The 26561-nt window shown below is 39.6% G+C and overlaps 1 protein-coding gene across 1 annotated transcript in view; it reads left to right on the top strand.

Moving 5' to 3' along the window:
* Positions 1 to 26561, top strand: part of ttc17 (tetratricopeptide repeat domain 17) — a 27355-nt gene extending 794 nt beyond the window's left edge. Inside the window, exons 2-25 of the mRNA XM_085155558.1 lie at positions 11 to 100; positions 305 to 474; positions 594 to 705; positions 11786 to 11917; positions 12310 to 12419; positions 12515 to 12662; positions 13087 to 13226; positions 13518 to 13678; positions 16136 to 16248; positions 17167 to 17319; positions 17664 to 17779; positions 17947 to 18103; positions 18271 to 18342; positions 18643 to 18867; positions 20272 to 20488; positions 22386 to 22514; positions 22792 to 23087; positions 23209 to 23362; positions 23466 to 23586; positions 23786 to 23945; positions 24346 to 24429; positions 24911 to 25030; positions 25145 to 25288; positions 25400 to 26561. Of these exons, the coding sequence (XP_085011684.1) occupies positions 11 to 100; positions 305 to 474; positions 594 to 705; positions 11786 to 11917; positions 12310 to 12419; positions 12515 to 12662; positions 13087 to 13226; positions 13518 to 13678; positions 16136 to 16248; positions 17167 to 17319; positions 17664 to 17779; positions 17947 to 18103; positions 18271 to 18342; positions 18643 to 18867; positions 20272 to 20488; positions 22386 to 22514; positions 22792 to 23087; positions 23209 to 23362; positions 23466 to 23586; positions 23786 to 23945; positions 24346 to 24429; positions 24911 to 25030; positions 25145 to 25288; positions 25400 to 25531 (3456 nt within the window). The 3' untranslated portion in view covers positions 25532 to 26561. The remainder of the gene's footprint in view (positions 1 to 10; positions 101 to 304; positions 475 to 593; positions 706 to 11785; positions 11918 to 12309; positions 12420 to 12514; positions 12663 to 13086; positions 13227 to 13517; positions 13679 to 16135; positions 16249 to 17166; positions 17320 to 17663; positions 17780 to 17946; positions 18104 to 18270; positions 18343 to 18642; positions 18868 to 20271; positions 20489 to 22385; positions 22515 to 22791; positions 23088 to 23208; positions 23363 to 23465; positions 23587 to 23785; positions 23946 to 24345; positions 24430 to 24910; positions 25031 to 25144; positions 25289 to 25399) is intronic.

Genomic DNA, 26561 nt, shown 5'->3' with positions numbered 1-26561 from the left:
TTCTTTTCAGGTGGACTCCCCTTTAAATCTGAAACACCCGCACGATGTTGTAATCTTCATGAGGCAAGAAACTCGCGTTAACTACCTCAAGAAGCTGGAGGTGGGTTTACCCATTTATTCTTTCATTCATGCTGGTCATTCGCTGTCTTTACATTTTTTGAATGTCCTGTTTTGACAAACACTTTGTTAAAACAGACCGTAGTTTGTGTCATTACATTATTAAATTAAATTCAGTCGTTTAATTTAAGATCCAATTCCAGTTTCTCATGCCTCACTGCTGCCTTCTTTTCTAATTGTCGAGCAGAAGCAGCTAGTGGCACAGAAGATTCATATTGAGGAGAATGAGGACCGAGATACGGGTTTGGAGCAGAGGCATTACAAGGAGGATGCAGACTGTGTAATGGCTAAGGTACCCCTGGGAGACCTGGATCTGTATGATGGCACTTATGTCTCATTGGAAAGCAAAGACATCAGGTCTGTGCCATTATTTTGCTTTTAAATATGCATTTATGGTTTCTGCTCCTAAATAACCTCACGGCCTCTGTGTGATTATGATGAAATTGTCATCTTTTCTTCTCCTCTTTTCTTTCTAGACCTGAAGACTACATTGATTCCAGGTCTGCTCTACCCCCAGATCTAGAGAAGCCAGACTGTGGAAAAGTGTTTGAACTACCTTATAGTATCCATGCTTTCCAGCACCTCAGGGTGAGTAGACGCCAAGCTCATCATCTGTTGTGAAGATATAGGGCCGCTTGATGACAAGTATTATCTGCATGGCTTTTTTATTTCCCAAAAAAATATTTTGAAATGTTATTCTGAACCTAACCTCTGGAACTGAATTGCAGAGTTGCATGGAATTACATGGCAGTTCTTCTTTAATTAGGCTTTAAGCCAATTTTACACTTAATTACTAGAAATGGACCAACTGACCAGTCAGGGACTGGAATCTGCTGTTTTCCGACATGCTCATCCCAGATCAGCCAGTCTGTCTCATGTGGGTCTGATTATGAGCCGGTCTGTTACACAGATGGGTAACGTGAGCAAGTAGTCATGCCCACACTTGCAGCCTTGTGCTAACATGTCTTTAACTAGAATTTATTTACTGTGAGTGAAGACGCAGAGTTTGCTAAAATAAACAACAGACCTTATTAGACGCTTAAAGCACCCTCGCCCAGCTGTACTTAAACATTTTAAAGAAGCTAACAAAGGCAAAGAGGCTAAAGTTAAAGCCATCGAGAGCTCAGAGCCAGCCAGCCACAAGGCAGCAGCCTCAGTATGAGCAAAAGATCATAGGAGCTATGAGGGGAAACTATGCTGATGAGTAAAAAGGTTCAAGGTCCTGGTGATTTTCTAAGCACAGTAGAAAACCATGTAAGTAAATGGCATTAGACTTGTTTTATATATATTTATTGCAGCTGCTTTTGTTTGGGTAGGTCAAGCATGCCAGGTATAAGTGGATGTATAGCAGCTCATTTAAGTTAATCATTTATGCCTCTTTACAATAACTGAGCAACTTTAAGTTTAATCATGTCTTTTATGATAATAACATTTTTCTGAAGAATAATTGATTTTTGCTCGTATATGCTGCCACTTTTAGTTCTTAGAAAGAAAATCTAAATCAGCAACAATCGTTTTCGGCAGGCCACGCTTAGAATAAAATTGGTATTGGCCAAGAAAATTGCATCAAGTGCATTTCTGTTAATTACCACTGTGCCATCTAATACAGTTCAGTATAACATAACATACCTACAGTTTTGGGTTTTGTTAATATGAAAACGGTGATTATTTATTTTTATGTTATAGGAGGTGCTGATGCCACTGTTGTTTGTTTGTTTTAAACCAACCCTTTGTTGCAGTTTATCTACAAACTTACTTGTATGATGTTTGAATTTAAATTTCTCCTTGAATCCAATATCAAGATGTTTATCATTAATTAGGTACACACCAATCCAGGTTTTTCTAGTTCCAATACTATTCCCATACATTGGAAAAGAGGATTTGTACTGATACCAGTGTTAAATTAATAAGCTGTATTCCACACTGCAAAGAGTAGACTAGGAGTCCTTTTTTTATGCGTAAGGAGACGGTAGTAAATGAACAAGAAACAACAGGACCAATTTAAATGACATGGAAAACATGTATTTATATTCCATCTATCTATTTTCTTAACTACTTTTCCAATTCATTGTCGTGGAGTGGATGTAGGTTATCCCATTTGCGAGAGAGCAAAAGACAGGGTACAGCTTGGCCAGTCCATCACAGGGAGACCGATAATCATTCACATCACATTAATCACCACTGTCCTGTACCCGAATATGCAAACTTCACACAGAAAGGCCTCATCCGGCTGGCAGATTCGGGCCCTCTTGCTGTAATGTGAAGGTCATAACCACTGCACTGTGTCAAGCTTGTATTTATGTTATTCACTTTATTTTTACAAGTCTCATTTTAGGTAATTGTGAGAGTCTTTACTGCAGACTGCTGTCAAATGGGGTCACAATAGTAGGGCTGGGCGATATGGCCTAAAATCCATATCACGGTATAATTTGAAGCATATGCGGTAACGATATATATCGCGATATATTCTTTTCTTCTGTATCATGTATTTTACACACTATAAAATGGCCTGTATTTCTATAGCGCTTTTACTAGTCCTGCCTAGGGACCCCAAAGCACTTTACACACCCAGTCATCCACCCATTCACACACTGGTGGAGGCAAGCTACAGTTGTAGCCACAGCTGCCCTGGGGCAGACTGACAGAAGCGAGGCTGCCATATCGCGCCATCGGCCCTTCTGGCCAACACCAGTAGGCGGTAGGTGAAGTGTCTTGCCCAAGGACACAACGACCGAGACTGTCCGAGCCGGGGCTCGAACCGGCAACCTTCCGATTACAAGGCAAACTCCCAACTCTTGAGCCACGGTCGCCCACTATAAGGCACACATAAAATCCTTTAATTTTCTCAAAAATCGACAGTGTGCCTTATGTATGAATTCTGGTTGTGCTTACTCACCTCAAATCAATTTTATGTGGTACACGGCACGCAGAAATCTGTCCAAAAATGTTTTAGTACGACTTTGGTAAACTATGAAGGCGCACTGTTTGATGGATTGTCGGAGCATTACAGCTGCCGTAGTCAGGAACCTTGCGGAGTAATCTGGGTCCAAAACTCCCTCTGCTTCAGGTCCCAAAGTCAAACAAACACTGCGGCATCACTGAGAGTTAAAAACTGTCTAAATTCTTTTATCTTTAATAAAATGATCAGTGTTGCTGCTTTACCAGGTGTAACAATGTAGTTTAACATCCAGGCATCTATGAAAACAGAATTGATTAAATTCAACGGAGTTAGAAGTTAGCAGGAAGTTAGCTCGCTAGTTTCTACCTAAACATGACATACCATGTTCTGACTGAGAGACGTTTCAAAAAATTTAAACCTACAGCTCTGCTATCACTTCCAACATAAATGAAGACAGAAAACTAAACAGCAGTGACGTTTTGTAGGGTTACTGAAGTCGGACTAGCTGGTATATAATGCAGGGCTCTAGAGTGCGACCAATTTGGTCGCAAATGCGACCAAATTTTTCAGTGGTGCGACTAAAAAAAAATATTTGGTTGCACCTGTGCGACCAACTGTTCGGGTAGCAAAAAAAAAAAAATCTGCAACCTTCCCTGTGGTCAACAACAGACACACATTAAGCCCCTATCATGGACTAGTAAGGGGCGGGACCTCTCTGATTGGCCGTGGTCCAGTTGAAAGTGCAGGTGGAAGTGGGAGGTGTGTAGTTTGAATAAAGCTATATCAATTCATTAAATCCTGAATCGACTTTTAAATATAACTGTGTTTTGCCAGAAATGCCAGATTCTCAGATTAAAGCTCACAAAACCATTTCAACAACAACCAAACAGCAAATGAGAGCAGGTACACGGATTCCACACAAAGACGTAAACACAGAACGGACCCGACGCTTCAGAATCAACTTTCTTTCTCGGCTTTCTCACCCGACGGCCCATAGACGGACACACTGTCGGTGCTTAGCGATTCTGATGCGTCCGGTCCACGCTGTGATTACGTCTTTTTGCGCTGATTCTGAGCTGCAGGTCTTGTCTCTCTCCAACCAAAATTCACCGAGCCAGCAGCAAAAGAAGCAGTAAACTGCGCTTCACATTTGATCAATGTCGTCATGAATTTTGCTGTTTTGCTTCCACGACTATTAAAATCACACTCCATGCACAGCTAGCTCTCTCTCTATCTCTCTCTGTACTTCAAGAACAGTTTCCCGTCTCCAATCTCTGTTTTCTGTATTATTCATTCGCTTATTACCCACCAGTCTACCATTGTTTACAGCGCTGTCGGCTGCTGTCTTTTTCTTTTCTTTTTCTTTTTTTCACTTAAATGACCTCGGACAAGAAAGCCTATTTTTTCTGTTGTTCAATACTGAAGAAATTTAAACTTTATATGCAGAACATTGTAAAATATTTTTAAGGTTATCTGCTATAAAAAGCCAGACCAGGAAAATCTCCTTCATGTTTTTCTTTGTTTTATTCTCAGTTACTTTCACACAAAGGCATCTGCTGTGATGTTCACAATTCTGATGAAGTCAGTACTGATAAATGATCAGAATTATAATATTTCTGACTGTCTGAGGCTAAGTTGAATCGAATCGGGACTTTGAAAACTGGAATTGAATGGATTATAGAAATCAGTGATGATACCCAGCCCTAGTGAGCAGCCTAGGCACGACAGAAGTGGATGTAGCTGTAATAGGAAAAGAACTATTGCTAACTTTTCTGTTAAGTTAAGCCCTGATCCTTCTGAAATTCATAGCCAGTGCTCTGACACGGTGTCATCAATCTTTGAATGCTGAAAAAGCACAGTGTATCCAGAAAAACACATTATATTATATAAATTATTATAAAATTTGTGTGCGCCTAACTTTTGTGCCGGTACGCCTAACTTTTTAAAGTTAGGCGTACCGGTACGCCCATGGCAAAAAGTTAGTCTAGAGCCCTGTAATGATATGCTACGTGATTGCTAGCAAAACAGCTATGTTAGCATAACATTAGCACAGTGAAGCTGAAGGACGAACGCTAACTTTTTTCCACTCGATAAAAGTTAACGTGAGGGTTTCTGGTGGTTAGAGACAAATGCAATTGCATGGCAGGATGCTGTAAACGGACCAAACTTCAGTCAGGAGAACAACTGAGATAATCCATCCGTAATATGAGGTTAGTCATTAATATACTGCAACAACGTGGGAATAGAGCAGCTGAGAGAGAATTCAGCATTAATGAATCAATGGTACGGAAGTGGAGGTAGTGCAGTTTTTCGGCTTTCCCCATGTCACTACCCATTCCGTACCGGAAACCCGATCGGTACTACGCATGTGCGAAAGGTGTCTACTTCCAGCTGTTACGGGTCAGAGTATCTGTTAAGATGTTAACAATAATAATGGTTGCAATAATGAAACATTTCAATATAATGTAGACAAAAATGAAAAATAAAAAGATAGTTACGGATCAGTACTCCCCGATCCTTACTGCGCATGTGCAAAGTCGGACCGTAAGAATCGGGTCTACCCGATCCGTACTGCGCATATGCAGATTTTTTTTTCTTCTTCTTCGGTTTCATTTATTGGCAGTTTACTCCCCAGTGTACGAGGATACCGCCACCTGCTGACCAAGCGAATGAACCGTATTGTAAACTGAAGTAGCGCCATTACAAATGCATGTTTAATTTGATTTAGTGATAGTCAAGTGTGTTTATGCTTGTCTGTGCGGAGAGGATTGTTGGAATAGTGATGATGATGTCCGCTATCACTGTCAATTGTCAATAAACACTTAATCTGGCTGATGAATCTTCACGTGACACATTACTAAGTCAGTATTATTAAGTCTGTAATTCTGCGCCATTCTTCTTATTTTACGGCGCTGTTGTTCAATTGGGGGACGCTCTGTTGAGGAGAAAAGCATGAATTTGTTTGTAAACGGATTATCCATTGTTTAAATGTCTTGGGCAGTTGAAAAGGAGGCAGAGCTGTTGAGAAATGCTAGGAGCTAACTGGGCGCTAACCGTGTCACTCAAATACATTAACTGGGGGGCCGAGCAAGATGGCGGCGTGAAGAGGAGTATTTTTTCGAGCTCTCAGCACTAGAATGTTATAAAGCAGTTGTATAGCACCTATTTGACGTCTTTCTAGCTTCCAAGACTTTTTTGAAGATCAGCGCAATAAAACCTGCTAAATCTGAATCCAAATTTAATAACAACAACATGTCGAAATCTGTTCAGAAAAGGCTGAGTAACTCGGGCAAACCACATGCAACTAGCATGCTAGCTAGCGACCATGGCTACATGAAAGAAATGGATTGTCAGCAGATGGTTGAAAAAGAATTTCCACCACTACCAGTTACGCCTTCCAAGCCTCCAGTGGCTAAAAAACCAACATTGTCTACCAGTCACTCTGATGGCGACTCCCTGAAAGCTGATGCAGTCAACTCTTTGATCAATCTGATCAACACCAGAAGTGACGCCATTGAAGAAATGGTAGGAACAGTTCGTACGGAATTAAAGGACATAAGTGATAAGATTATGGTCATTGAGAAGAGGGTTGAGAAAAAACGGATGGCTTACACAGAGATGCTCCAACGCTACAACCGCTGTTGGAACCTGAGACTGTATGGGGTACTGGAGTTGGAGAAAGAAGATGTGCGCGCAAAAGCGATTGAGATACGCCAAACGGTTCTGCCAGCAGAAAAGGAAAAGCTTCCAGAGGTCTTAGACATCACTCATCGAGTGGGAAAACCAAAACAAAATGACCCGAGACCCAGAGGGATCATCATCCAGTTCATCTCAAGGAGAATTCGTGATGCGGTGTGAGCAACAATTCTAACTCGAGACATTCAAGGATAGACTTTTGGTTCGTTTCAGAGAATTTTGACAGCAATAGCATAGATGTAGGTGCATGGCCTTCTCCAGCAACAGATCATAAAGCCATATACATTAAAATAAATTTAACTTCCCTAATTCCCTTCCCTCTGTTTAACTTCCCTTCTAATTCTTCTGTTGTTAAATTTACATATTGGAAACTCAATAGCTCATTATTACAGAAAGACTGTGTGAAAAAGGATCTTAAAGATCTGATCTCAAACTTTTGGTCTATAGCTCAAGAAAATTTAAAGTATGGAAATAACTGGGAATTATTAAAATTTGAAATTGGCAAATATTTAAGGAAGGTTGGCAGCCTTAATGCGAAATCCAAAAGGTTAGAGGAAGAAAATACAATCTCTCAAATTACACAGTTATCTAATAAACAAATTGACACTTTAACTGAAGAGGATAAATTGAACCTTGCTAAATTACAAGATAAATTAGATCGTTTATACTCAGCCAAAGCAAAAGGAACCTTTATCAGATCAAGATCTAAATGGTTTGAAGAAGGTGAGCGTAATTCCCATTATTTCTTCAGTTTAGAAAAGAAACTCAAGCATAAATAATATTAGCAAATTAATGATAAATGGGGTTATAACAGAGGATTACAGATTAATCTCTAAACATTGTAGTCATTTCTATAAGGAACTTTATAGCTCCACATTTTCTCGGGAAGCTGCAGATCACCTCTTAGAATCGCTGAATGTTAAATCTATCAGCCAAGAAGATTCTATATTATGTGATGATCAACCCATTTCATTAGAAGAAGTCAAAAATGCAATTGGGCTATTAAAAAATAATAAATCTCCAGGTACGGATGGTCTTACTGCAGAATTATATAGAACTTTTTCTGAAGAGTTGTCTCCCTTTCTTCTTGAGGTATTTGCAGAAAGCATAGGAAACCAACAACTTCCCACTACGATGAATCAAGGTTTGACCACGTTGTTTCCGAAGCCTAATAAGGACCGATTAATGATTGATAATTGGAGACCAATTAGCTTACTAAATATGACTTATAAAGTATTTACTCTAATTGTAGCTAACAGACTTAAGATGGTTCTTGACTCTGTTATTGATGAAACACAATCTGGCTTCATGCCCAAAAGACATATAACTAACAATATCAGATTGGTTTCAGATATTCTTGATTATTCTGACCTCATAAATTGCAATGGTTTCATATTATTTTTAGACTTCCAAAAGGCCTTCGATACGGTGGAGCATGAATTTATATTTCAAGCTCAAGAGAAGTATGGTTTTGGCACTTACTTCTCTACAGCAATTAAAACATTATACCATAACAGTAACAGCCGTATTAAATTAACAAACGGCACTTCACCCAGATTTAACATACAAAGAGGGATAAGACAAGGCTGTCCCATTTCTCCATACCTGTTTTTGTTAATTGCCCAACTATTGTCTAACCATATAAAATCAAGCAATGTAAAAGGTATATCGCTAATTGGCAAAGATTTACTCGTAACACAGTTAGCGGATGACACTACATTATTCCTAAAAGATGAATATCAAATCTCTCTTGCTATTGAAACAATCTCCATATTTTCCAAAGCTTCTGGATTGTACTTGAATATTCCTAAATGTGAAGTTATGGCAATAAAAGAATGTTCAAAAACAGCTTTGTGTAACAAATTAACCAGATTAACCAAAAGTTATTATAGTAAAGTAGAATCACTCAAAATTTCTATCCTATTCTAGAGAAACTCAAACACAGATTTAATCAGTGGCTCTTAAGAGATTTGTCGTTAAAAGGCAGAGTATTAATAACTAAAGCAGAAGGTATCTCTCGTCTTACATACGCTGCATTGGCATTGCACCTTGATAATAAACTCATAAAAGAGGTTGATAAGTTGCTTTTCAACTTGTTTTAGGTGGCACTGAATTTTTCCTTACCTGTAATTTTGATATTGATAAAATCCCTATAAAAATCTCTGCTTTTCATCATCAAGCTTTTTTAGCATGGACTCTTCTTTAGCTGGATGGCGATATACGATATATATCTCGATATTTTTTTTTTTAAATTTAAAGTAGCCATAAAGTAAGAACAAAAAGAGAGTTCTTAGTCAAAGCTGTGTCCCAAATCTCACATGGGCACTTTTATTAACATACCGTGTAGAAAAAATTGCTGGGCATCCTCTGCACATGGCCATAAACAACCAGAGGAGTCTGTTCAGTGACAGTAGGGGTGGGCAATATAAACGATATACGATAGAAACTATATAAATTTGGCCAACGATAGAGATTTTGACTATATCGCTCTACCGCGATAGCGCATGTTGATGATGTCATCAAGCTGCGCCTGTTTTGGTCAAAAGCATCGCAGCGGCTAAAATCATTATCATTTGCAAATTATGCTGGGCGACAGTCACAGCAAAGAGATGAAGCACTTTTGAAATATGGGGAAAGCCAAAAACTGCGCTTCCTCCACTTCCATAACATTGATTCATTAATGTTGAATTCTCTCGCAGTTGTTCTATTCCCATGTTGTTGCAGTATATTAATAACTAACCTTGTATTGTTCTCCTGACTGACGTTTGCCCCATGTATAGCATCCTGCTGTACGATTGCATTTGTCCCTAACCACCAGAATCCCTCACGTTAACTTTTAATGAGTGGAAAAAAAGTTGGCGTTCATCCGCCAGCTTCACTGTGCTAATGTTATGTTAACATAGCTGTGTCGCTAGCAATCACGTAGCACAACATTATATACCAGGTAGTCCAACTTCAGTAACCCTGCAAACGCCACTGCTGTTTAGTTTTCTGTCTTCATTTATGTTGGAAGTGGTAGCAGAGCTGTACATTTTAATTAGTTTCAAAAATCTCTCAGTCAGAACATGGTATGAAATGTTTAGGTGTAAACTAGCGAGCTAACTTCCTGCTAACTTTTAACTAAATTTAATAAATTCTGTTTTCATGGACGCCTGGATGTTAAACTTAATTGTTAAACCTGGTAAAGCAGCAACGCTGATCATTTTATTAAAGATGAAATAATTTAGACCGTTTTTAACTCTTAGTGTTTGTTTGACTTTGGGACCTGAAGTGGACGGAGTTTTGGACCCAGATTACTCCGCGAAGCTCCTCACTACGGCAGCCGTAATGCTCTGACAATCCATCAAGCAGTGCGGCTTACCAAAGTTGTACTAAAACATTTTTTAACAGATTTCTGCACGCCCAAATCTGTTCGAGGTCAGTAAGCACAACCAGAATTCATACATTGGGAAAATCTCTCGATTTTTGAGAAAATTAAAGGATTTTAAGTGTGCCTTATAGTGTGGAAAATATGTTATACAGAAGAAAAGAATGTATTGCGATATATATCGTTACCGCACATGCTTCAAATTATATTGCGATATGAATTTTAGGCCATATCGCCGAGTGACAGGTTGCTTCTCCCAAAGACAAGAACCAACAGACTTAAAAACTCCTTTGTCCCACACGCCATCAAACTGTTTAACTCCTCTCTGGAGGGGAGAGGGAGGGGAAACAGGAGGACAAAGGAGGGGGGAACAACTAAGCTGTAGTGCCTCTTCTCTTCACTTCACTGTGCAATACTTTTTGTTAATAGTCAACGGTGCAATAGACTTCAATACTTGAAATGTGCAATTCCCTTGTATTCCTATTTATTCTATTTATCCCTTTTGTTTATTTTATTTATATATGTCTCTGTATTTATATATATAAATAAAATATTCTGCTAACGTTCTGTAACTCCTGTCGGTGCTGTGCTTTTGGAAACCGGATTTCCTGGAGGAACCCACCCGAGGGATTAATAAAGTTTTATCTTATGTACAAGAAAAAATTACTCAGAAATAAATTATCAGCATTTATTAAATAATAATGCTCCATAAATAAAATAAAACATGTTGTTTTTGTGCATAACAAAAAGCTCACAATTTTGCAGTCAAAATGTAAACTAAAAGACGCTGAGCAGAATAACAAAGACAGACAGATTTCGCAGCTGCTCTGTTCCCAAGTTCTACTACATGACTGACAGCCTTGAGTTTGAAATCCTCTTTGTAACCGTGTCTCTTAACAGGTGCCATTTGTGGTCCTTATAAACACACAGTACGGTAATATTACGTTGAAGCAGAGTACGTACTACTCTGCGAGGCTCCTCGGTAGCCGTAATGCTCCAACAATCCATCAAGCAGTGCAGCTTTTGTAGCTTACCAAAGTCGTACCAAAACATTTTTTGAAAGGTTTCTGAGCGCTGTGTACCACATAAAATCGGTTCGCGGTCAGTAAGCACAACCAGAATTCATACATGAGGCGTGCTGTGAACTTTTGAGAAAATGAATTGATTTTAGGCGTCAACGCGTTAGCCCGGTTAGCTCGTTAACGCCGTCCCGCCCCACGCACGGGGCGATCCACGGTAACTCGTTAACGGAGATTTATGTTAACGTTACTGCAGTTATGGCGTTAACATCACGCTGACAGCACTACAATAGTAATCTCCAAATGTTTTCTTTTTACCGACCAGCTCCTCTTTGATAGCTGCCATGTCCATCCTGTCATTGCCTGCAGGTGAAGCGATGGGGGAGGGGGAGTTGTGTTCAGTGAAGGAGAGAGGCGAGGCCGAGTAACGTTGCATAGAGACAAAAGTGGACGAAAGAGAGGCAAACTTGCGGCTCCGCAAGTATAATTATAGCATAACATAGACTATATCGATATAAACGATATTGTCACATCTCATATCTCGTATAAAAAATATATCGATATTTTAAAAAAATTGATATATCGTCCAGTCCTAGGTGTACGGCACCAAGGAGACTTCAGCCTTTTTGCTTGTTTGATCACCTGCTAAAATATAATCTAATTGCCTTCCCCTTCTCTCTCCTCTAGGGTGTACAGGAGAGGGCAAACCTGACCTCCCCACTTCTTTCTAAGGAGGATCCTATTTTTAGTTCATTGTCTCCTAAGCTGGGTCGGAGTGCTGACGAGGTGGGTCATCGCATCCATCAAGGCTTACTGAGGGTAAGGGTCTCTGTGAAACATTTACTCAGTATACTTGAAAAAAGTGACTGTCTTTGTCTTTTCCTTTGGAGTTGGTGTAGGAGTATGATATAAGTACTGGCAAATGGTCCAGATATCATTTTTGCATGTCTGCTTATCTAATTTTGTTCTGTTCAGATGATTGGTTTATGACACCCAAATATTGAAGTAATAGTCATTCTGAGTGCAAGGCCAGACACGTTCTGAAGCACAGATTATCAGTGAGTCTTATTAAGGTTACTGAGCTCTGCTGTCCAACGCAACAATATGAAGGAGGAGGAAAAGCTAAAATTCTGTAGAACCTTAAAAGTTGGCAGTTTGTGTATTTCGTAAGGCATAAAAAAGACACATAACTTTAGGATTGTGTGTTTCAGAATTCGTCGTCCTGGGTGCTGTACAACATGGCGTCATTTTATTGGCGTATGAAGAATGAGCCTCAGAAGGCCGTGGACTGCGTTGTGCGCGCTCTGCATTTCTCCCCAAGGTACTGTGAGGCTCGTCAGACGAGTTTTGCGGTAATATTTAGTTTATTGCGTGCGAGTGGTCACAGGTGTATCTGTGTGTTTGTTGTTCCTGTAGGCAGCACAAGGATATAGCCCTGGTTAACATGGCCAACATCCTACATCGTGCCCATTTTTCAGCGGATGCTGCTATCCTCGCCCACGCTGCCCTCGACCTTACCTCAGACCTCTTCACCAGTCACTACACTTTAGGCAACATTTATGCTGTAAGTTAAAGGGAAACCTACAAGCCACAGTGAATGCTCGAGTCTTTAAATCTTGTTTTATCACAGCATTTCCTGAATTTCACTGTAGCTAGGTTTCAGAGAGAATCAAAATCCAGCTGTCAAAATCCTGTTTTCTTACGGACTAGTATTTTAGAAAATTTCTGACTATCAGTGGATTCACAAGCAAGGCCTGTAAAACAGTTTTCATATTTACGGGGAGTATCAGTATTTTACAAAACATATTTTTATATAACACTTCTCTTTGTGTCCACCAGACTTTCTATCAGTGTACTAGTCTGTACATATTTTTAGTCTGTTTATCGTTCTGTTGTGCTCACAAAGTGTCGCTACATAAAACAGGTAAGTCTGACCTCTGCTGTATCTGTCGTGCTTTATGTGTCCTCTTCTGTTGCTGTCTGACTAGATGCTTGGGGAATACAACCACTCGGTGCTGTGTTACGAGCAGGCACTGCAGGCCCAGCCAGGCTATGAACAGGCCCTAAGGAGGAAGCACGCTGTGTTGTGTCAGCAAAAACTGGAGCAACGCCTGGAAGCCCAGCACAGGTACACAAGCATTTTAACACACTCTCTAAGTGATTTTGGTTGTGTTTTTGTTTTTACTGTACATTTCTGTTACTGATAATGCCAAAGAAAAGCCTTGCAATGAAAATATATTGTCATTTGCTGTATGTCGAGGTTGTTCAGTGATTACAAGAAATACGCATAGACCTACCTGTAGGGAAGTCAGGATATGTGATTAAAATAAGTGCAGAGCTGGCAGCCAATGGACTATTTTTACACTTATCCATGTCTACCAACTGTCCTGTTTTTCCTCTTTGTTTTCCATATTTGTAGGTCCCTACAGCGGACACTGAATGAGCTGAAGGAGTACCAAAAGCAGCATGATCACTACCTTCGCCAGCAGGAGGCGCTGGACAAACACAAGCTGCTGCAGGAAGAACAAATCCTGCGCAACATTATCCATGAAACCCAGATGGCCAAAGAAGCCCAACTTGGTGAGATGCCACATACAGGAATTAAACGAGAACAGAACAGGAAAGAGAACGTTTAGAATAGTCATGAGATTATTGCAAAGTATTGTAATCACACAGTTCAGTTAATGAGTTTTGCAGCAAATTACGTTCTACTTTGGAGAAAGCTAATTGTTTTACCAGGTCAAAAGATAATATGAGGAGCCTGTGCTGGCTGTGGTTTAGCTTGTTACATACTAAATTAATGTGCATTTTTATAATTGTGAAAAAGAAGCAACTTGTTCAGCCAGTTGTTTTACTGCAAACTGATGTGTATCAGTTCTGAGGAGGGCAAAGTTTATTACTTGTTTTCACATAGCAGAAGTGGTAAAGCTGTCAAGGTGCAGTAGAGATGATCGTAAAGTTGTGAAACTCATAAATGAACTCAAGCATGAATAAGCAAATTTACAATATGAGCAACTCAACAAGATGTCAAGTCACATTATTCTAGGTTTACATGTGGTCCCTTTAAAAAAACAAAAGTAGGGTTTAGTTGGGGTTAGGTGCAAAAACAGGTTTGGCTGTAACGTAGACTACGAGGAAACACATTAAACAAAACTTTATCTCGATCACAATTTTGGCTCCACACAATCATTTGAATGCGATCGAACGATATTAAAAGTGTGTTCTCTGTCAGTACAACTCCAAGAAAAAGCAAATTAAGCACTTGCTAAATCGTCTTGATGCATTCTCCATCATCCAGGTAAGTAAATCTCCAAAGGTTGATTCTGTTCATCTGGATGTAGCGTTTTCAGTGGGAGAAACGTTTCGTGAAGTGACTACTTCAGTCAGCTGAGCACGGAGTCAGGGAGGCCATTTACGTGAAAAGGGAAAGACCATCTCTGAATCGAGGAGGGGGCCTAAGGGTACATCTTTCGCCATCCTACAATGCTGTGATTGCAGCCATTTCCCAACTCTCTGTGAATGGTACTCATGGCCGTTGATCAGTGGTTGTTGATCAATGGTCATGAGAATTTGCATAATCATGATGAAGGAACTGACCTCCCAGCCCATTGTTCCTTCAGTGGGCTGGTTTCAGCTATTATTCAAAGGTACTGTTTATAAGATTGGGGAAACCTGCAGTCAGCTGAGACTGAAGAAGTCACTTGGATGAGTGACGAAATGTTTCTCCCACTGAAAACGCTACGTCCAGATGAACAGAATCAACTTTTGGACACTTGCTAAATCAGTGTCTTACCATTTACCTGCATGTGCCACAGCTGTTTACTGCAACTGACAGCTTGAAGTTTCCTGGACTATTCAGGAGAATATTAAACAACATTAAAATATAGATTTAAAGCACCATGAAAATATCTGACACTGCAGAAGCTGAAGAGCTTGTGCCTTAAAGCTGATCATCATCCCACTGCTCGGAAATACTTTGGAATTGGTGCCAGACTGAACAAACGATTTGCCAAGAGAGCACTAGAGTTGTCTGTGAACCACAAAGCAACATAGTCATTTGCTGTATGTTGAGTTATCCGGCCACCTGCAGTATAATTAATGCATGTAGACCAAAAAAAATAGTGCAATTGTGAATCTTCCAAAATCAACTCCGATGTCAATAAAAGCGAGCCTTGCAGCGCATCAGCGCATCCAACCAGATAATAAAGACATTTGGTCAAAAAGTATATTTCCAATAAACACGGTGATTAATAAAGGCAGACAGTTGTCTTTCTACAGTGACAAAACCTGTGTTCTATGTAGAATGTCACAGAGGAATCTCGCAGCTGTCGAGTATTTTACTCGAGTTTTACTAGAGTTATTTTACGTGTTATTCACACCCACCATGCAGGTACAATGAATGCAGTGAAAGATTTTGCTAGGTTAGGTGTTAGGTCAGGTGAATAAAAACCAGATATTCTAATTAACAGGAATATAGCGCAGTGTATAAAGTGAAAGCAATGCCATGTCTGTTTAATTTTCTTTTTAAGTTCTTTTTTTTTTTTTTTTTTTTTTTTTTTTTTACAATTTATGTTTGTTATTTTTCTTCAAAGAGATGCGCTTAATTCTGGCAAATTAGAAAGACCGGTTTTATTTTAGTCTGTACATTAGCAAGAGTATCACACAATACGAATATGAAAATAGGAATTTGTTTACATGACAGCAAAAAAATTCACTAAAATCAACCGTGAATAATCATGACAAATAATTGTGATCTCAATTTTTAACAGTATTTTGGTCATAGTCATACAGCCCTAAAACAGTCCTTAGGCTCCTCTGAACGGTGACTTCAAATAAATAGTTTTCTGATAAGTTTATATTCTAAACTGCTAGTTACGAGTCAGTTATTGACGTTGTTGGCTTCAACACACTAAAATGCATAACTTTAGGTTCTAAGATGGGACTACGCTAACTCACTTCCCAGTGGCTCAGTCCATCTTTTATAGTCTCCGAGTGTTTAGAATAACATCTGAGAATTTTCCATCATGTGTGTTTCAGGGAACCATCAGATGTGTCGGCTGGGTCAGCAGCAGCACAGCCTCTACTGCCCGTTTGACCTGCCTGTGCGCTACCACCGGGGTGATCTGTTTGAACATGTTCAGTATGTCCAAGTGAGTCTTTGGAAAAACTGTTTATAAGAAAATGCAGACATCAAAATGATAAACGCTGACCGCCTTCTTGGCAGATGTGCACACTATTGAAAGTATGTTTAACAAGTTCATCACGAGAGGTTATTCTAGTCTAAAAGCAATGGTATAATCTCTTCTTTTCTGAATGACTTTAGGGATATCACTTTTTTGCTATGACAAATCAGTTCTAGTGTACAAAAATTGTTCTATTCAGTTGCAGTTAGTGTCCTTGTCAAAGTGACTGTTAGATGTGACAAAGAGAAAAGATAGTCTGTTAATATGTTAAGAACTGGTGGATCAGTCAGTCTGCCTTTTTTTTAAGTTTTTTTTTTTTTCTTTCAAGTTAAGGCACAAAAACCATCAAACAGTAATGAAACTGGCTCTCAGGTTCTCATTTCCCCTGAAAGGAAAGACTAAGAATTACCTCTGCTGTACAGGAGACGTTCTCAGTCTCAGAAATTAACGGCACACTGTAATAGCTGCACACGACTACATCCCCCGATGATAAATTTACATCAGTCACTCTGTAGAGAGCTCTTGCGTATGGGTAGATGTGAACACTCTAACACTGGCAAATGCATGTAAAACTCAAAACATAATTTGCATTTAAAACATTTTTTCACTTACTACATAAAATATGTCACAGTTTGATTGTCATCAGTATTTTTTAGAGTGTAGAGAATATCAAAACAAATGAACAATCCACGAATGAGCATGTGTGTTCAAACAGAAGGACAGTGTTTCTTAGCCCAGGGTTTTTGTTTGTGTTTTTATAGACAAGCAATTTAAATGCAACGACACTGCTGTGTTCTTTCTACAAGAATAAAACAAACATTTGTTTATTGAGTCATTATTTATGAAGAACCTTGTTTTACTTTGTGTTTCTGTCTTTGTTCGTAGTTTGGAGAAGAGGTGTCAGTGGCATCCAGTGTGGCACTTGTGTCAGAGCGCAACTCAAACCAGACGGAAGCCAGCCTCCAGCTCCACCCCACTGTGTCTGGGGGCCAGGATCCCGCTGCCGCCCTCTGGGGCAGCCATCAGGATTACACAAAGGCAGGCTAAACCAATTACATGTTTTTTGTTTTTGTTTTCTTTTAATTTTATTTTTTTTCATCTGTGACTGTAAATAAAAACAAACAAAATAAATAAAACTAAATAAAACTCTTGCAGTGCTTAAACAAACTTTAAACAAATTGCTCGAAATGAACTTAAACTCACCATAGTACTTACAGCACTGTGTGGGAACTGGTGGTTTACATTTGGCAGACAAATTTAAATACTGAAGAAAAAAATATTAGACTTGTAAAATAGTCACGTATAGCCTGGATAAACTGGATAACTAGGGCGTGATCATGTTTTGAATAATTAGACTTACAGGAAGTGTATTTGTGCTGTAGGACTTGCAGAGGATGTTGTGGCCTCAGAGGTCTGACTGTGCCCATGAGTATCCAAGTGTCCCCCCAGCTCACCTGCTGCCAACCTACTACCTTTCACCTGAATCACAGGGCATCAGGTCAGTACAGATTCCTGGATGGACACATTTCTAGTGGTAGCAGCATAGATATATTAGTTTCACATTCCTCAGACCGATCCACAGGAATTCAAAAGAAACACATGTGTTCAAGGAGCTTTGCAAAAAAAAGAATAATGAGTGAAATATGTCTGCTTATGTTGATTCAGCCCAGTGGCAACTCTTCTTTATGGGACCAGCAGTCTTTCTGGGACAGTAGGTCTGCCAGACTGTGGTCCTGTCCTCCAACCATACCCATCCCTTCTGCCTGCCTCACTAGAGTGGCCCCTGGAAGAAAAGGAGCTGCCAGATCCTTTTGCCTCTGAGGTATCTGTTTGTCTATTTGTACACGTGCGAGACATTTGCATATGAAAACAACCACTACAGTCATCTTGTGCGTGTGTGTGTGTGTGTGTGTGTGTGTGTGTGTGTATTTTTTTTTTTTTTTGTGGCAAAGACTATCCCTATACACATATTTCTGTCTATGTATATAGATACTGCAGTTACGTAGTGGAGGATGGACGCTGGACCAAATTGGCCATAGAATTGCTCAAGCCATGAAACAAGTAAGGGAGCTCCTCACACCCACACAGGTTCTGATCGTTACTATGTATCTTACCATCTGGTGTATAAGCCTAAATCTGTATAGAGTGCTACAGAATATGTTTATTTTTCTTTAAATATAGTTTAGATGAACCCTTTACTGACTCAGTGTTCCTGCAGTCCAACTTAAGTTGTTGAGTTCATAAGAAGTTTCCATTATATCTGAAGTCTGATTATGAATAACTCTAGTCACTCCAAATAGCTCCCAGGTCAAATTGTTTGAGGCCACCTTAAGCTAACCTAAGTTTGTTTTGTATGTATAGGCCACCATACCCCGCTGGCAGGTCCACAATGAGGCAGCTCTATTTTGGCGAGCCAAAGGCAATGGTAGCCGTGCCCTGCAGTGCCTGCGCCAAGCCTTGAGCTCAACTTCGCCTTCCCATCGCCACCTTCCTCTCGCCAATGCTGCAAACCTGCTGCTACACCACGGCCTAAGCACCCACGCACAAACACTGCTGGAGTATGCATTGGCACTTAATGCGTCAGAGGTAAATAACCTGCTGGGTTATGCTATTTCGGTATGCTGTACAAGTAGTTTGTTTAGGTGTGCTTTATATTTTGGTTCGTGTTGGAGAAACGTATTTGCTAACACAAACAGTATTCATCACATCGCCTTGCGTCAAAGGAAACCAAAACACGCCTGTTATCGTCTTTACAGCACGCTGCGTTGTACTAGACTGAAAATCCCAAATCGGCAGTAGTGTGTGTGTTTTGTTTTTTTTTGTTTTTTGTTTTATGGTTTTTTAATTTTATTGACTGTGCTGAATGCGACTTAACGAACAAACTTCTGATGAACTGCATTTTTGATTGCTTCACAGAGCACCACTTTTCAATTGCTGGGATCAGTAGTGTTATTGTGCCATGTCTGAGCACTCATCAAGGTGGTTCTAGGAACAAATGTCCCGACCACTGGACAACACATTTCAACATGGCAGAGGAACCTAGGAAAATTTAAAACCTGGGTTTTTGCCTAAAAATGTGCAGCATCTAGATGTTAGACTCATTTTACATTCTGGGCCACATATAGCACGCTTTGATGTTAAGTGGGCCGGACCAGCAAAACTCGCCTTTCTGATAGTCTAAAGAAGTTTAATCACATATTTAATCCTTAAAATATTTTAATATATAAGAAGAAAATGCAGTTTCAAAAATATATCTCGAGTTTTATATATGATAAATAAATGCTGCTTTAAATTTCTTAAATTGCAAGAAATCAGTATGAAAAACCAGTTTGGTTAGGTCATTGCGCAGACTGTTATTTAATTAAAAACTGAAGTTTTTTGTTAATTGATGGGTTTTCTAGTAAAGAATACAAAAATCTTGCATTTTTAGTACATGGTGAAAAAACAAATTTTGTGTCATTTAATGGTTTATCTATTAGTTGTTTTAGTGTAGTATGAATGGTTACAGTGGAGGTGTTTATTAGAAGGAAAAGCTGTAAAAATGTGAAAATACAGTTAAAAGTCAGATATTTTGTGCCCTTATTCACATTTTCCAAAACTGCCAGTGGGCCAGAATGGAGCCTTTGTCTTTGGCAGAGCTGATTTTGGCCCTTGGGCGTTATGTTTTGACACACCCAATCGAGAAAATGCCACAGACTAAATTTGATACGGAAAATTTCCAATATCATTCTAAATCAAGCTTTGCGGGTAAAAACTGGTTTATGCGTGTAGAGAATTCTCATGCTATAATAATTCAGGAACCGCAGGTCAATTGTGTTATATGTAAGCTGGAAACTGCAGAAGTGCTGTTTTACATGCATGATATAAAAAAAAATAAAAAATAAAAAAAAAAGCGGATCCTCCCAGATAACAGGAACAATGTTCATTATCACGCACATCATCCACCATCTAATTTCACCCGTCTTGTTTTTGTTTTTATTCCTCCCTCAGCCTCACACCCTGCTCAGCCTGGTGAGCGTACACTTGGCCCAGGGCAATGTGACAGGTGCCCTGGCCCTGTTCCGCCACATCCTGGTCACGGCCCTTTCCTCCTCTTCCTTCACGTCCTTTTCTGGCTGTGAGCAGTGCCGCAACAGTCTACCTCTGCTGCGTTGTCTTCAGTTCTACCCCTCCCTTTACAATCTCTCAAACCGACAGTCCTGCTCAAGTGAGTAACTTGGGGGGTGGGGAAAAAATACCACCTAGTTTTGTCGTTTATTTGTGGGTGGGTTTTTTGTTTTTTGTTTTTTTTCTAGTAGAATTTTCTGTTTTGCTATTTAGTTACGGAGTATGTCTAAAATGATGAATTACAGTACAGATTCAGATGATCAGCAGTGACCTAGTTAAAAGTTTTGCATGACAAAATTCAAGTGGGAGTATTTTAAAGAAATCTTTGCATACTAAAAACAAGATAAATATTTATTCAAAACTAATAGTTGCAAAATGATAATGTTCTTAAGTTGCTGAAACCCTGAAATATCTGAAGTTTTGTAAAATGAAGAACTGTTGGGTAATCTCTTTTAAAGGCAGAGCTTTATTGGGCGACCAGAGAAGCTCATTCTCTGCCCACTGGCTGTGTTCTTGGGTTTTTTGTTTTTTTCCTGTGTTGGTTCACAGCATGCTGAAATGCTGTAACAGCCACTTGAGCAGAATCTGTCACATCTAATTTAAGGGTTTTAGTTTTATTCGGTTGAATACAGGATTAAACATTCCCAGTAGTATTTAATGCGGGAATGTTTGAATTAATCAGCAAATGTAATAGCATTTAAGAGCTGGTGAGTCTAAATGCATTTATTAGAGCTTTACAAATATTTATTTTTCTATCTCTATAAGCTGAAGTGAAATTTAGCCTCGGATTCATCTGCTTTGGGCCTTACACTCACAAACCACCTCGTGTTGCTCTGCCTGAAGCTGCAAGAGTTGCTGTGAAAAACTGCTTGTATGTTGGGTTTCTTTCCTGTATTCATATCAGTGGGAGTGGAGAGAACAGTGCTTTGAAGTGAAGAAATTTTTCCACTCAATAATTTAAGCTGCAGAAAATAGCTGATGCCAAATTTAGAAGGGACTATATTTTGCACTCTAAAGTTGAAGGTTGCGTCCATAAAGCGCACACCAAATGTCTGAGGTTGCTTGAGCCCTTACAAAGCACATATCTACCATTTAGATTTTTCAATAAAAATCAAATGTACTAAAAAAAATAGACTTATAGTAAAAGTAGTGACGACTGCTGTCCTTGTGTTTTAGATCTTGTCAGGGGAAGAACTACAGTGAGCTAGAAAATAGTGGTGCAGAAACAGCTGTGGTCGCAAACTGTTGTCCCTGATAGATAAGATCCATCGGTCCTTCTGACTCCCTGTTCTGGCTGTTGTCCATGCAAGGCCAGCACAATGTGTACATGCATGCACTTAAGCACCCAATGAAAAAATAACATTTGAATTATGTGAAAGATTTGAGGTAAAATTCATAGCCAAATATTATATCAGTCATTTTACAGTAGTTACTGAACGGCTGCCAAAGACCTACTAGTACAAGAAAGAGAACCATATAACGTGGGGGAAAACATGTAGGCTTCTTCAGAGGACAGTGAGACAGTAAATGGAGTCGATACGTAGATTTTGAACTGACTGGGTTTTTTTTTTAAACCCAAAAACAAACACAGTAGCTGTGTTTTCACTGATTGAAGTAAGTACGACAGAAAATTGTTTCCAGTGAGCTGCAGTGCAAAATCTGTAAGGCTGTGAGCTAAGATTGAACAATTATCACATGATATTCTGGATAAATGTTAAAAGAATAGCAAAAAATAACCAAAATTATTTCATAGTTCTCCACCTAAGTGGGGGAAAATACTTTTTAAAAAGTTGTATTAGCTAAAATTACTGAAGCACAATGTCTAAATTGATAAAAAAAAATAGTTGCAAATATGCAAAACCCTTACATAATAATCCATTCATCGTTGTTTAATTAGTCTTTTTTTGTTTTTGTGCATTTGTGTCCGTTTTTGTCAAACATATCAGAATAATTTAGTAGTTTCATTTTAATTGCATGCTTTTTGTGGTAATTTATAGTTGATCCGGAGGGCACTGCCTGCATGGCTGAGGAGGACCTCGGCCTGCAGCTGGAAGACTGGGAGGGCAATGAAGAGAAGCAGGACGCACCGGCCATTTCTGCCATGGAAGACACTCTGCTCTTTGAGAGTAAGAATTTGATATGTGGCGTCTTCACTGGCACAATGAAGCAGTCAAGAGATTATGTCTGTGGCACTTCAGCAAGGATGTATTTGGTCTAAATAATTCAGAACTTGAGATTCTGTCTTGTGCAGTTTGGCATGTGGCAAAAATGTGGTTCCCATGGTCTACTTTGGGGTGTCCTATCGTTTTTTCTTGTTTGTTTGTTTTGGGGTTTACATGCTCTTTCTTTCCTGTTGAGCTAATGTTTTGTAATCCTATTCATTCCTTTCTCCGCACCATGCAGAGGTCATCGTGGACAGTAACGGCTCAGATGAGGCAGCCGGACAGCAGCAGGCTTCTCCTTCTGCATCGGCAGCAGCAAAAATGAGCGCTTCTTTTGGAGATGGAGGAGAAAAGGAGGAGGAGGACTGGCAGCTGAAGGAAGATCTGATGGGAGCCTTTGAGGGTGCACTGGATGTCGGTGGGAAGCGAGGTGACCTGCGAGGTATCCGGGTGCTAAAGAACGACCGCGTCATGGGTGCTCGTCCTGGTAGTGGGCCCTGTTTTGGAAACTGTGAGGATGATGAGGGAGCAGAGTGGGTAAGTGTGGGAGTTCACTGGTTTTTAAATGGCAGAACTGAGTTTGAGTAATCCTTGCTAACATCTGTCAGATATTTGTGAGTACCTTAATTGAATATTACTGCTACTTATTGGTCTTCAGATCACTTTCCAAGTAAAGCGGGTCAGAAAGGCTAAAGTGGATGGGTCAGAAAGTGTTTCCACCTCTGATGACAGCCAGAATGGGGACTCACTGCCTGGGGGTCACTCTGTTTTGGAGATCAGTGGTCCAACTATCCCATCGCCCGGTCCTTCAGGTAACACATAAACCTTTAGTATTAACTGACAACATCACGCACAGAGAAAAAGCCTCTCAGAGAGGTGTCACTGTATTTTTCTTTTTCTTTATTCTTTGGACAGGCCGTTGGAGAGACTACACAAGTCTTGGCTGGCCAGGGCCAGAGGAGTGCCAGCGGATACGGAGGGTGGACCTCACCACTGTAGCTAGCACTTGGTTGGCTGTTTCTGCCAAGAACATTGAGTAAGGCTCTCACTGTCCTGAATATGTTTTTATCCTGTATTTATGAAGTTCTAAACAGATTCAAAGAGGATTTGTTTTATTGCCATATCGCTGTGAAAGCAGGTGGCAATTTCATTTTTAACAGAACTTAGAAATGCATTTATAAGAAATAGACAGCTGGATAATTAATTTTTATTTTCTCTCCACTCCCTCCCGTCAGCATCACAGAGCACATAGACTTTGCCACTCCACTCCAGGAGCCAGCTGTTGAACCTTTATGCAACGCCAACCTAGCTGCTAGTATGCACACCCTCGACCACCTGGCAGGGGTAGCCAATCGTGCCGCCATCCATTACACTGGGGAGAGCCAACTGCGTGAGGTATGCTGAGGCAAAAGCCGTAGATAACAAGCCAACATATAAAATAAATGCAAACAGCACAAGACTGGAAAAAAGTTCCATGCTAAGGTTTCCTTTACAGAAGGATTTTTCTAAGAGCAAATAAGATGAACTTAATCACATCAAAACGAATGTCACTACATTCTAGTCTTCTCATCCAAATTGTTGTCAAGCTTGTATATCACTCTTTTTAAACTTAAAAGTTTCAAATTACCCTTAAGTGGGGGAAAACACACAACATTTAATAACAATCTCAGAACCTTCTTAAGAAATAAAAACACAATTTTGTTGTGTTTAACTCGATTGACAGGATTTTTTTAAACCCATCTTTCTTACAGTAGCTCATAGTGTGATTTATGTCTCTTCTTTTCCAAACCCAAAGGTCCTGCAGAACCTGGGCAAAGATAAGTTTTCCCCACAGTCCTTTGAGCAGGTGGGCACCCGCATCGCTAAAGTCCTGGAGAAGGTAAGGACTCTCTGATGGTCCAAGGCAATTTAAAAAGAAGTTTTTGCTTTAGAATAATAGATTTTTCTACCTACTATGACTTGAATGTACAACAAGTCATGTTCATATATCAGGAGAATACTGTTTTACTGTGATTACCATTAGACTAGTATTTTAATAAAGGAAAGATGTCTAAAAATATATTCAGCTGTATAAACATCTGATCACTGGCCGTCTCCTTGGCGCTACAGCATGTTATTCAGAATATCCTTCGCTTTAAGTCAAAACTGAATCTAGCAAATATAAACACCCCACTGTGAAAGTCAGTACTGTAGTTTATTCACTTCTGGTGGTTTGTTTGTCCAGTCGGGCTTTATGATTAAACTCTCCAAAGTTTTTCTCTGAATATTATTGTACTTCTTTTGATAGCTGCACCATGCAACTCCAGTGCGACTAGCATGGTTCATTGAGTTTTTCTCTTCTCTAATCCCTAAAACGGCAGAATCAGACTTCCTGGGTTTTATCCAGCATGGCTGCACTATACTGGAGAGTGAAAGGTCAAGGCAAGAGAGCCATCGACTGTCTACGACAAGCACTCAACTACGCTCCCCATCATATGAAGGCAAGTTAGGCAAAAGTTGTTCCCAACAGTGGTTTTCTTGTGAAAATGAAAAATAAATCTCTTTATATGTTTTGTTTTGTTTGTTTTTTCTCTCTCTCGTGACTTTTAAACCAGGATGTGCCACTTATCAGCCTGGCCAACATCTTCCAGAACGCCCGCCTATGGGAGGACGCGCTTACAGTGGCTCGCATGGCAGTAGAAATTGCTCCGCACTTCGTCGTGAACCACTTTACCCTTGCCAATGTCTATATAGCAATGGTAACAGCCACAGTCACATTTTTTTCTAATAATCCATCAATATTGATGCTGCTCACCAGCATCATAGGTGCATTATACCACATCAAGTGTCTTTGTTTTCCTCGTCGCCAGGAGGAGTTTGAGAAAGCAATGCGCTGGTACGAGTCTACTTTGAAGCTGCAGCCAGAGTTCGCTCCTGCCAAAGATCGACTGAGAACCATTCAGTGTTACCTGCTCACCAAGAGGGAACGTCGTCAGCCCTAAACCACTCAGCCAGTTTAATCCCAGTAGTACCCACTGGCCATGCACACGTCAGATAAACACTCACACACATACATGCAGACAGAATACACATCAGAAGATTGCAACAAACTTGCACAAAGTAAAAGTGTAAGAAAAATGAACTAAGTCAAACATGAGGTGTCGAGCTTTATATTCAGCTGAATCTGAGTCTTTGTTTGTTTTTGTTTTTTTTGGGGGGGGGGGGATTTGTGGGGGTGGGGATTGTTTTTATTTTTATTTAATTTTTTAAAAAAAGGTCTAACCAATACCAAGAATTAAGTTTGAACTGTCATACAGTAAAACTGTAGATAATCTTGGCCCACTACTTGCAGGATTTTTGTGTGTGTTATGTCTCAAAATCATAAGGCTCAGACTCATTTTTGCAAATCCATTTTTGCATGATTTGCAATAAAAGTTGGACAAAACGAATGACCACAGAACCCACCTTATTCTCTTACATTATTTTATTTAAATTGAAGAAAAGCTTAAACTGTCTTTCTTGAAGACATTTTACTGCTGTTTAATATGAGGAAGTGGGATCTATAACAAAAACAAAAACAAGTATATTGCTCTATTACGCTGAAGGATAATGCGATACTACCGCCTGAAAATGGTACATTTTAATCTAAAGTAATTGGGGATGATACAGTATTTGCTTTTGCTGAGACGGTATGGAATGTGCTTTTCAACTCGAGCTTAAATGAGGTTGACTCGATTAATATATTCCCTCACTATTTCTGCTTCTTAAAGTGGATGGGGACATTCAGTTCTTTTGCACTTTTTTTTTTCTTATAGCATTCCTATTTATATGGGACCTAAACGATTAGATTTTTGCGCCAAGCTACAAAAGACAGAAAATAAACTATGCTATTACATTTGCTTCTTAACTTATGGAAATCATCTGGCAGAAAAATGATATCTCATTGCCCATCTATAAAAAGAAAAAAATAATGATAAAAAAAACTGGAATCTGTATTAAATGTACAGTATTAAAGGCAGTGTGTGGATTTCA

The sequence above is a fragment of the Neolamprologus multifasciatus genome, chromosome 1 (assembly GCF_963576455.1).
Source record: "Neolamprologus multifasciatus chromosome 1, fNeoMul1.2, whole genome shotgun sequence".
NCBI classification, from domain to species: Eukaryota; Metazoa; Chordata; class Actinopteri; order Cichliformes; family Cichlidae; genus Neolamprologus; species Neolamprologus multifasciatus.
The sequence above is the reverse complement of the archived record's forward strand: the minus strand, read 5'-3'. Positions and strand labels throughout refer to the sequence as shown.